This window comes from Botryllus schlosseri, chromosome 16 (assembly GCF_051294905.1).
Source record: "Botryllus schlosseri isolate E-star chromosome 16, Bs_hap1, whole genome shotgun sequence".
Lineage (NCBI taxonomy): Eukaryota > Metazoa > Chordata > Ascidiacea > Stolidobranchia > Styelidae > Botryllus > Botryllus schlosseri.
The window spans coordinates 642,437-654,996 of NC_137251.1; the positions used below are offsets into that span (position 1 = coordinate 642,437).

A 12,560-nucleotide genomic window follows, 5' to 3' on the forward strand; every position below is an offset into this window, starting at 1 on the left:
CAAATGCCGTACATCCCGAATTCAAAGAGTGGAACATTCATTTTCGAATTGATTAATACAATATTTATATATCGCTTTCATTATAATGATAGTTACGCGTATATACATTTACAATGCCAAATTCACCAATAAGTGGTGAATTCAAAACTGTTGGACACTGCATGACTTATACGTGTTATATAGGTGATTTAAATATGCACGCCCGTACTTTGAGGAAAAATGAACCAATGAATACCTTTTAATTAACGTCGTCGTAGTAATAGACAAATATTGTAGATATACGTCATCGATCTACGTATAAATGGTTCGTTATGCCTAATGTTTGATGTCGATATGTCGCAACCTAAATATTCGCCGTTTCTGTTGAGTGTATATAGGATTGCTACAGTGACCCCTCAGTCAACATTATGCAAACAGTATATAGGGCTGCAAACTAGGGATCATGCGACATTGAAAGGTTCTGGTTGCTAATTTTAACCCTACATTTCCGTAATCTAGTATATCAATGTACACGGTACCTAGCGACGACTCGGGCCACATTATGTCACAATGCTGAAGAAAACATCACGAAATGTATCAATTGGAAAAACCAAATGAAATGATAATTCCATAATTCCGTTGCTTTGCCAACAATTTCGACGAGTACTTACAAGGCAACATAAGTTCACTCTTTAACGGTCTAGGTTAGATCGGACAATCTATTTTTCAGGCGTCAGAATATTGATACGTTGATAGGGATCAGAGTGAAATACCGGTGTCCATACTTTCTATAGATATTACCTCTAAATTACGTTATACGGTAGCCAACACCCACATACGGCGAATTTAGTTTTTATGGTACACAAAAACATATCAACTCAAGATAGGTTCCGTACGCCAGCTAAAATGTTACATCAGAAAACGATGCATTATTCTTTATACCAAATTCGTTGATGACAATCATTGGTAATAGTCGAAATGTTATTGCGGGACAAGCGCACAGCATTTGAATGTTAATGCGTGGACTAAAACCCATATAGACTGCATATTAGGGATGGTGTGAACCTCTGAAAGGTTCAGGTTCGTGTGAACGTGAACCTTTTTGAAAGGTTCTGTGTGAACGCGAAGGTGAACCTAATGACGTCACGTGACGTCATATTGCTAATTCCAACCCTACATTTCCGTGAAGTGATAGCCTATACAAATGTACACGATGCCTAGCGACGACTCGGGCCGCATAATGCCACAATGCTGAAATACATATTGACGTTTTAAACGTCACCAAATGTATCAACTGGGGCAATCAAATAATATAATAATCCCATGCATCGGGATTGTATTCGAAAAGTTGCTCCCCTCCCGCCTGTCCTCATTCCTCGCCAAAATGTCTGTCATTTCCCCTCAACAATTTGGCTTCCGAAACAAACACCAAACCGCTCATGCCCTCCTAACAGTGGCCGAACAGTACTATGATATCTCAGAGAAGCGAAATGTGGGATGTAGCATTTTTCTCGACCTAAAAAAAGCGTTTGACTGCGTAGATCATAAAATTCTCATCTCGAAATTGGCGCGTTACGGACTTCGGGGCCCACAACTTGAGCTCATGAAAAGTTACCTCACTGGACGCCAACAAATGGTTGCGATCTCAGACACCTTGTCCTCTCCTCACCCGGTGACCTGTGGTGTGCCCCAGGGCTCAGTACTTGGACCGGTCCTTTTCACCTTATATATCAACGACATTTTTGAAACCTCCTCATTGAACACCACACTGTTCGCTGATGATACTCACCTCCTCTCTTCCGCATCTTCGACTCGACTCGAACATGTCCTGGAAGAGTCATATTCAGTCCCTAGAAACTAAATTATCACCGAAGTGCGGCCTGTTCTACAGCCTTGGGCGCTTCATGCCAGCATGGGTTCTTCTGATACTCTTTAAATCCTTAATCCAAGCGAAGTTGCATTATGGCATCCTCTGTTGGGGGGCTGCCAGTAAAACTGCACTCAAGCCACTGCAGAAACTACAGCATAAAGTGCTCCGAATCATAGCTAGGGCCCCAAAGGGGCCTGGCTGCCCATCCAATAAGTCGCTGCTGAAGAGATTCGGCGTCCTAAACATAGAAGATATGCGGAAACTAGAAATCGCCAAGTTTATGTATCAGTTTCACTGCGGTCGTTGCCCCGAATATTTCAATGACTTCTTTACCTCTGAATCAAAAGCGCACAAGTACAACACACGCGCGTCCACGTCGTCCAAATATCATATGATCGACCGAAAAGATCATCGCTCCATCAAATATGCCGGACCTGATGTGTGGAACAGTATCCCGCCGGCCATCCGACAGTCGACGAGCATGTCCACATTCAAGTCGAAATACAAGCAATTACTACTAAATAAATACAGTCCATCCTCAAGATTACCGGACCACGACTGACCTATCGATCTCGCTTCCCATGACATGCCGCCCTATTTCTTGTCGCATTCTTCTTCTATACTATCTTCTTTACTTTCATTCAGTGTGCATGCCCCCTCTTTACATCGCCTAGGCCAAGGTGGGTGTCCGATTCCATAGACAACTCCTAGTCGCTTCGACATCTTCCTGTCTTTTCATTGTATCGCATTTTTGTGGTGTATTGAACTGATAAAATTGCTAATAAACCAATGATGATGATGATGATGAAATCAATATCTCCCGTCGCGTTGCCAACGATATCGACGACGACCTGCAAGCAATATAAGCTTACGCTTTAACGGTATAGCCGAGACTAGACAATGTATTCGGCTTTTTAGTATTGCTACGTTGATATTGAGCAGAGTGTAAAACGGGTTTCTATATTTGGTACCAATATTACCACATTCACAAGTTATACAGCAGTTAGCCAACACCTCAATCGTACGGATTTGGTTTTTATGATACAATAAACATATGAAGTCAACATTGACCCCGTACGCCTGCTAGATATTGTTACATCAGACAACGATATCAATTTCATTGATTAGTTGGATAAACATCATTCGCTGACTACCTACATGAAGTTTATTTCGCTCTTTATGTTGAAATGCAGAAAATTTTGAGATTGTCAAGGTGCATGCTCGTTTAGTGTTGATTTTTTTTACGCTGCCAGCGCCATGCATAGAGTGGACCGCAGTTGAAATGCAATAAACTTCAACCAAAGATGTTATAATGAAGTGAAAATTGTAATATATGAAAAAGGTTCACAGTGCCGAACCTACCAAGGTTCGTTTGTGAACGTGAACCTCTGAATTTCTGAGGTTCACACACAGAACGCGAACGTGAACTTCACGTTCACACCTTCCCTACTGCATATACTGAACCGGACATGCGTTCAATTTTAGCCGGTTTATGTATGTGCCTTGGTAGCTATGCATAATCCAGTTCAAAATGTCGATATAGCATACTATTCCGCAACAATTATAGTCACAAGTCACTGTTTCCATATTATAGCGGACAACATATTCCTTGCCATTGCTACATTACGAATTATATGGTCTTATGTGCCTCAAATTGTTTTGTGACACGTTCCCAAAACTATAATTTGTGAAACAAGCCAATTGGTATGCTACACGTTATTAGCAGTTACAAACACCCATAAATGATGAAGTGGCATGCCAATGTGACATGCATGTCAAAAAGGTGGCAGCTGAAGGTCGACATTTCAAGAACATTTGGGACACTAAATATTTCTTTACTGATGTCAGTCGTCTATTAATTTGGGGTGAGCTGGTCGCCGTGTTTAGGGGTATAATTTGCGTCGGCATTATGACAGAAAATACACTCGGACAGGCGTATTTTGCAAAACTTCACTAGCAAAACAACAAGGCTATTTTATCAAGCCACACACTGCGCGGGATGTAGCGACCAAACTTTGTAATATTCTGTTGTCTTATAAGGAAAGCGTATCTGGAATTAATGTGATTAAAAAGAGTAAAAAATGTTTTACATTAACCATTGTATTGAATGATTAAACTCGTCGCTAAATATTTTTTTTCTAAATTAACCCCGATTCCTCATGTAACACCCTGCGTTAACAATGTATAGTTAATTGCTTTCAATTCAGAAATATTACGAAGTTAGAAATGATTGGAAATTAATTCGCCGCAGTATAGTCTAAACTGTTGGTTCGGACCGCCAGAGAATTTTCTGCTTCTCATTTGACCCGTTGATGAAAAAATAATTGCCCAATCCTATCGTGGTTGCTAAGTCCATGGCCCTAGACCCGAGAGACCCGCACCAGTCTGGTCAGAAGCTGGCTTTGACGGTTAATTTATTGGTATGTAGACCTACATTGTGCCGCTTGGTTGACCGAATAAAATATTAAAACTGTTGATAAATGATTATAATTATATGTCGAAATATACATTATATATATATAATCAAACTGATCAGATTTTCCGGTAGAGCTGATGGAGGTGGCGTCTTCGAAAACTATTAGGGCACGCTATTCATATATGATTAATTATAATTAACCCAGCGTGCATACTCAAAGGTGGTGTTGAGTGTGGACGCAGTGAAAAATTCTCTTCGATACGCTTCAATTAAGTAATCGTCACTGATTACATGCAAAAGCCGGTGTTGGTATGTTTTGATTTTGACGGTGTTTCGTATCGAAATGGGGGACGCGATTTCGTATGGTATAACTTGATGATATCATCTAACACTGGGCCAAGTTTTAAGGTCGCCACTCAAAGATTAGGGCAGTAATTTCGTTATCGAAGTCGAGTATATGTTATTTTCAATCCGTTTGATGCAGTGATTTAACGCAAAAGCCGGTATGGGTATCTGTTGATTTTACGATGTTTTCTACGGATATGACTCACAAGATTGGTATTATGCCTCGAAGATGTCATCGAACACCGTGTCAGGTTTCATGCTTGTCCCTCAATGATTAGGGTAGTAATTACCTTATGCAAATCTACTATGTATAGGTGACGTATGCGCTAAACTGAAACCAGCCTAACAGATTTGACGCAAAAGTCGCTATCGGTATTCGGTAATATGCTTTGATTTTGACGTATTCATAATCTGTCCCTATGCATACCATGATGTGCATATGCCGCTGAACAAGGAAGGTGCAGAAATAGCCTTGTAAGGCTTTTCAAGTCTTGCACCACTCCTTCATGCTATCCCGAAAACGCTCCACGCTCTGCTGTGAGCTTGACCCGCAATCACGCACCATTAACAACAAAATGCACTATATGTAGGTATTCCGCGAATGATGCTTATTTAACCAATCATTGCAATTGATATGAAGATACGTCGTTGCCTAATGTAAAAAATCCAGCAGGCGTTCGGTATCCATCTTGATTTGATACATTTAAAGTGTCATAAAAACCAAAGCAGTGCGATTGGGTTTGTCGTTAGCTGTATAACTTGTTTATGGGGTAATATCTGTAGGAGGTATAGAAAACTATTTTACACTCTGCTCAATATCAACGTAGCAATAGTCAGACGCCGAATACATTGTCCGGTCTGGCCTCGACCGCTTTTATTCCCCTGCAATTCCTCGTCGAAATATTTGGCAAAGCGACGGAAGATATTGATTCATGCAGAGGTGGTCAGTAACGAAGTACTTCTACTATTTGGAAGTACTCAAGTAGTTTTCCTCTACTTCTGATACTTACTCAAGTAGATCTGATTTTCTCTACTTCTTCTTCGTAATATTTTGGGATCTACTTACCAGAGGTGGTCAGTAACGAAGTACTTCTACTTTTTTGAAGTACTCAAGTAATTTTCCTCTACTTCTAGTACTTACTTACGTAGAACTAATTTTTGCTACTTATACTTCTACTTCATAATGTTTTGTGATTTACTTACTTACTTTTCGCTATTTTCAGTTGGTCAAGTTGAAGTAGTTTAATCCTCCAATCAAGATAGCCCGAGGAATTTCGGGGCTGTATTCACGGAGTATCAACATTTAATTTTCAGAAAAGTTGAGTAAAACCCAGAATTTTCGTCGCGCTTCGCGCACAGTGGATATGGTGTGACCGGGGCCTACGATACTTACGGCCTAATATGGCACATTACAGTTGCAGGATATAAGAGGCCGACGCTTACAAAACAGACATCGACTGACTCAATGATTGCCTGCGATCTCACTTCTCGATACCAGACGCCTGGTTATACAAGTCTAATATAAAATCTTATAACAGGCAAAATCAGTACTTTCAGATGAAACAACCCAATTAAGAGCCAAGTGACAGCGTCGCAATGTATTTATCCACCAACACACAAGAAGACAATGTAACGAGAATCCCAACTTGAGCATGTAAAAGTATTTTACAGCATGGTAAAACGAATTCAAGCACGAGAAAATGAAATTCATTCTTTTGGAACTACTCTGAAAAACGTACGTGAAGCTTAGCCATAGAAGTTCTGCAAGTGAAATGAATTACTGCAGTAAGCAAACACGTCTTGCTCAACTGCCGTTTTTTAAAGTCCTTCACAGCATCTTTTCTCACAGAGGCATTTACCAGATTCTGCTTGTTATTATAATATATGTTAACAATGATTTTGCTCGCCAATTTTAAAGCTCGATCTCGATGATCACAACATGCAAAACTTGAGGTCTCTCAAAAACGATGCAAAACATATTGACCAGCTTCGCTCACTGCGACTTGGGGTGAGAACAGATGATTTTATCAGAACCATCTAGGATTGAAAAACTGGATGCAACAAACTTGGCGAGTGGTTCTGAGGGAGCAAGCAGTCCCCCGCGATTGAGTAAGTCGAAAATACGTGAACTTGCGCCACAGGACGCATTAAAAAAAGACTCATGACATATTTGACAGGACAATTTTTCGAGGACGTTGTTACCAATGTACTCAGCCATAACATACGACACCTCCTCGCTGTCAGGAGATAGAACTGATTCGGTAATTTCAATCGCCACATCTTCAATGACTTGTTTGAAATGATCAAAATGAGTTGAACTTGAAACACCAATATCATACTCCCAGTAGTTCACCTCAATTTTTAGGATGGAACGGAGCAGAATTATCTTTTCAGAATTGGTAACTTCTGTTAAACCCACCAAAAATCTCCCCCACTCATTTGCCTATACCGTGAGAACCTTCTTTCAATCGGATCACTTTGGAATTTTCTGGGAATCACATATTCAAACCCCTGTGCTGACAAATCTTGCATAAGCAGTGACTGCGACTGCAGGGTTTCAATCAGAGCTTTGACAGACAATAGTTCTGGGGATTATATCCATTCCATTTTATAAGCCAATTAGCAAAGTCTAGTAAAAAAATCAATTTTTGCATCTTGTGGGAGCACTGCTCTGGCTAAGGGGTTTCCTGAAAATCTCTGACAGCAATTGACGATTGTCCACCAAGCATTAATAAGACTCAAAAATGAAGCCATATCTTCCCTGTGAGGCAAGTAACTTTTGCAAGCTGCAATAGTTGACTCATGGAATGGAGCAAGAGCCAAGTTGACATTCTGTTTGTTATTGCTTGGATGCAATGAGGCAAATGTCAATTTTGGCGATTTACGCAAATTCGAATCCAGCTTATCATCACATTCCCTGATTTTATGAAGATCGCTCCATGCAACGAGTCTACCAGGCGATGATATACTTATAGAATCAATGGTGAATGAAAATGGAGGAAAAACAAATTCCTTAACTCGGAGTAAATTGTTTCGTATGTTCTTTACAAGATGTACAGCATCGAAAAATAGATACGTTTTCTTGGCGCAGGATGGATGATGAAAAGAGAACTCATCATTGCCAGGGTATTTTTTCTCATTAATTCAAATGATTTTACATTGGAAGGATGATTATCCGACACTAGTCCTCGAACAGCAAATCCATGGCATTTGAGAGTAGCAATACAATCCAGCAATTCCTCTGCTAACCAAGTTCCTGTAATTTTGGTCTCTGGCAGTGCCTTCACTACGATTGATGTTGATTTTCGCAGGCCATTGATCATCATTACAACGATACCTTTATATAAGTTACCGCTTTCATCTGCTCCATAATATTTACCAGCATGATGTTGAACACCTTTCTGTAAGCATTGCTTTCACAACTACATTCATTGCAGTAAAGAATTTATTAACTCGAAGACTTTTCGTGTGCCCCTTATCGAGAGTTAACGGCACAATAATAGCATACAGAGAGAGATTCAAACGAAAACCAAATTGGCAAAGTATGACGTAATAATACAATAATAAAAAATTAACGCTAGGCAAAGTCAGCTGTACCGGTAGTCATAACAAGAGACGCGAGAAAATCAAATTATACTATAATACACGGAAGACAACACACAGACAAATAGCGGTATATATTAATGGGAAATTTTGAGATTATATAGAAACTCTTTCTGCCTACATAAATCCGGATTGGTCAATTTTATTATAGTTGACTCCAAGACAGACAGATGGAAGGCAGATCTGCATTTAGCAATCACAGTGAACATACTGTCATTGTAATGACTGGCACACACCGGGTAGTTCATTAAATGTTGACCAATTGCAGAGTTGAACGCTGAGACCTGGTCATAGGAATTAGAGTCAACCGCTTCCTTACACCGACGAACAAGTGCAGATCGATCGATAGGTTTGTTTGCTGACCTAATTGATTTAGGCACATGTTGGTTCACTCGTTCAGCCAACCGCAAAGATGTGCGACCCACATACCTACTATCACAGTGGCATTGGAATTTATATACAATATTACTTGTTTGTAAAGCAGGGAGCACATCCTTGCGAGTTTGTGGCATGAGCGGCCTAGTCATGAACACCACTCGGGTATTTAGCATAAAATAGCACGATTGCACTGATGTAAGTACATCTCATCGACCATCAACATTATTTCAGTGGAGATCTCGCCCTTTTCTTTCAAAATTCCAAGGACTTTAACCGCGTCAACACTTCCTTTGCTGTACTGACTCAAGGTAGACATTGAGGGAAATGGAAAGCTTCTGGTAAGCATTCTATAAGCTTGTGCAGATGTGTACCGAAGTAATAGAGAAAAACGAATAATTTCAGATGAATATGGAATATGAGAATGGCCATCAGTTTTGTAATATATTAGATTTTGAAGCTCTTCCAGTAAATTGTGCTCGGATTTTTCTCGGATATTTTAGAGATATGGTGGGAAGTTGAGTAAAGCACTGTACTTGGTCAGAGTAGCATTAGTGCCTTGTGTGAACCAAGGAGGCAGAGGAACATTCTTTCCGTCAAATCTGATAAGCTGTATATTCTATCAGCCATTTGAAAAGGTTTCAACTCATCTTTCTGAAATACCCTTTTCTTTGGTGGCTTTCTGCATGGAGTTACATTCGGGATGAGTGAAGGCCGTTGCAGCTCTTGCCTGGATCGAATGGTAGGGACTGTTTTTTTTTCGTCCAAACGTAGTCGTTTTCGCAAGCCAGAGTCGTTGATGTAGGCAGTGGCGTATCCAGGGGGGGTTAGGGGGTCGGAACCCCCCTTTTCAAAATCCTAAAAATTGATGTCAAATATAGCCTCTAATATTTGCTGATTTATCAGTTCAACATATTCGTTTTTTCGTATGATAAGGCGTATATGGCGTCTTCATGTTATTTAGGGGGTCTAAAACCCCTACAAAATATTGGAGTTATGCGCCGAATTAGTCGAAAGGATAAAAAAAGTCATTATATTTCGCTAATTCCGTACGAGTTCTGCGCTTGTTCAGCTACATTTCAGCTGTGGCAATTTCTGACGTTCTCAACTTTCTTCCCTCGATTTCTCTCTCGCCTTGCTAAAACGAGAGACGCATTTTAGGTAAATCTAATCTAATTGGTCGACTCGACATGTAATTGCAATAGACGAAGCTGTCGGCAATCAACAACACCCGCGAATTCGCTGCACCTGCTCGCCTTGAAACCCTAATTAAGGATTGCACGGCGGGTGTTGATTGATCAGCGAGACGCAGACACGGCGGCACCAGTACGACAATGCTGTTCTCAAACCCATATTATCTTCGCGATCATCGGCGAGAAATGGCCTACGATTGACATTCACATTTCAAAATACAAGCCTAGCGATCCACGTTCCCGATTGTTAGGTGGCTTGCTGTCGTTGAAATACAGGGGATGTTGCCGCTGAGCGGGAGAATTGAGTAGGCCTATTAGTAAAGTTAACCTAATGATATCGGCTGACAAGTTTCTCTGTCGCTCAAGTTATTATCCCAGTGTGTACTCTGTATTAATTGACTGACTTGCGTGCTTGCAATTAAGGTCAATTATCTTCGCGGTTGCCGGAGAACCCGGCACTTGGAGAACCCAGCCCTCGGTGAATTCCTCGGGAAATTTTGAAATTAAGTGTATTCGCAAGTATTAATATGAATTAATAAAGTAATAATGTTATTATCAACTGATTTGTCGGTCTTGTAAGGAGGTCAGGGCATGCGTAGATCACGCAGTCACGGCGTGATCAGATCACGTGATCACGGATTGCGCAAGCGCCAAGCGCGGGAAAGAACGCGACTTTCACATATCGACCACGCGTGATTTTGACGTTTTTATTCCATTATATTAGATGTGACATTTACCTGATTCAATTGATTGTGTGAAGTTGGTCAGAGCAGGCTGTTAAGGGCAATGCAACTGTAGGGTTAGGTAGGGTAGGGAGACATTAGGGTTCGGGGAGTGGAATATTGGGTTCAGGTAGGATACTAGGGTTGGGGGAGGGGGGATATTAGGGTTACCGGGGGTTGGATATTAGGGTTAGGATATTAGGGTTGCCGGGGGTGGGATATTAGGGTTAGGGTTAGGGTTAGGGTTAGGATATTAGGGTTGCCGGGGGTGGGATATTAGGGGAAGGGTTAGGGTTGCCGGGGGTGGGATATTAGGGGAAGGGTTAGGATATTAGGGTTGCCGGGGGTGGGATATTAGGGTTAGGGTTAGGGTTAGGGTTAGGATATTAGGGTTGCCGGGGGTGGGATATTAGGGGAAGGGTTAGGGTTGCCGGGGGGTGGGATATTAGGGGAAGGGTTAGGATATTAGGGTTGCCGGGGGTGGGGTATTAGGGGTATTTCCCGAGGGCCGGGTTCTCCGAGGCCCGAGTTGGTAGGGACGGGTTCTCCAAGTGCCGGGTTCTCTGGTAATCATCTTCGCGCGTACTACACGCTCAAACGTACGGCTAGCAACGACTTCATAAATTTTTACGTTAGTACAAGTAGAAGCAGCTATTTTCGAGTAAGTAAGAAAGCAAGTATTCAAGGGCTAGTTACTAGGCTGTTAAGTAGATATGGAAATAGTCTGAAATCAAAACTTACATGAGTACTTAGAGTACTTAGAATAAGTAGAAGTAATTCGTTACTGACCAGCTCTGGTAGCTTGACAGGGGGATCACCGAGACAGATCTCCCGGAATACGCGACCTTTCTCCGGCAGAGTGCAGACGACGTCAACGGCACCGAGGAATCGCGGGTTCGCTCTTGGTGTTCGTCGCAAAATACTGTATTTCTTCATTCGGACTTTATTGTCGCGCAGACTGTCCCAGACTACGCCGCTAAAGTGCAGCAAATACACTCCAATCATGTGGAACCATTGGAGCGCGATGCCGACATTTTGCGATCAGACATCGAAGATCTATATGGTATTTATCGGAGGAGTTGAATGCAGGTTTTTCATTTCCGAGCAGAAGAGTTTTATGTTATGGCATAGGACTTCAAGGGAGAGAGGGGAGATAGTGGGAAAGAGAGTATAGAATACTAACTTACGGATAGATGCGCAACTATCGCACATGATTAATGGTTACGAATGAATACGTTTGTATCGGCATAGAGACCCATCTAGTCCACACGTAAACGCAATGGATGATATTATATCATGGCTATTGGTGTGGCATTACATTATTTGCGGTAATCATACGCAATGATGGACGAATGTGAATATTGTTGATGGACAAACAATATAAATGAGGGTGCCGTATCTTCGTATATTTCGTCCGTGTTCTCTGTTGGTGTTGGTGTCTCGCTTCCCATGACATGCCGCCCTATTCTTGTCGCTTTCTTTTTATACTGTCTTCTTTACTTTCATTCAGTGTGCATGCCTCCTCTTTACATCGCCTAGGCCAAGGTGGGTGCATGTCTGATTCCATTGACAACTCCAAGTCGCTTCGACATCTTCCTGTCTTTTCATTGTATCGCATTTTTTGTGGTGTATTGAACTGATAAAATTGCTAATAAACCAATGATGATGATGATGAAGATTCAGTGACTGAAATCGATTATAGTTTTAAATCAATTATTCCAATTTTATCCGAGATTATAATATCAATGCTACAAATTTGGGTATAGCGAAAAACAAAGTTGAATATTTTTTGCTGACATTTTCCACTATTTTTATTGTCCGGGCCGATTCAGATCAAAAAGTCGACTACGGCTCAACACGAAAACTATAGTTTCGAACTCTATGCTATAGTTGTAGGTAAAACCCATTGACTTGACTTCACCCAGCTAGGCCCTTTGTAATCGAAGTGAAAGCGAGACATGTTTTTTTAAACCGTAAAAGCAACACGCGCCGTCAACAGACTTACCGCATATCCTTAGTTTCTATATTACTTTATATAGCTTTAAATATACGCCTTC

General features: G+C 41.2%; 1 protein-coding gene across 1 annotated transcript in view; it reads left to right on the plus strand.

Moving 5' to 3' along the window:
• Positions 1-11,635, plus strand: part of LOC145458501 (prominin-1-A-like) — a 50,954-nt gene extending 39,319 nt beyond the window's left edge. The window contains exons 15-16 of the mRNA XM_080336882.1: positions 11,305-11,397; positions 11,461-11,635. Of these exons, the coding sequence (XP_080193008.1) occupies positions 11,305-11,397; positions 11,461-11,586 (219 nt within the window). The 3' untranslated portion in view covers positions 11,587-11,635. The remainder of the gene's footprint in view (positions 1-11,304; positions 11,398-11,460) is intronic.
• The last annotated feature ends 925 nt before the right edge of the window (positions 11,636-12,560 follow it).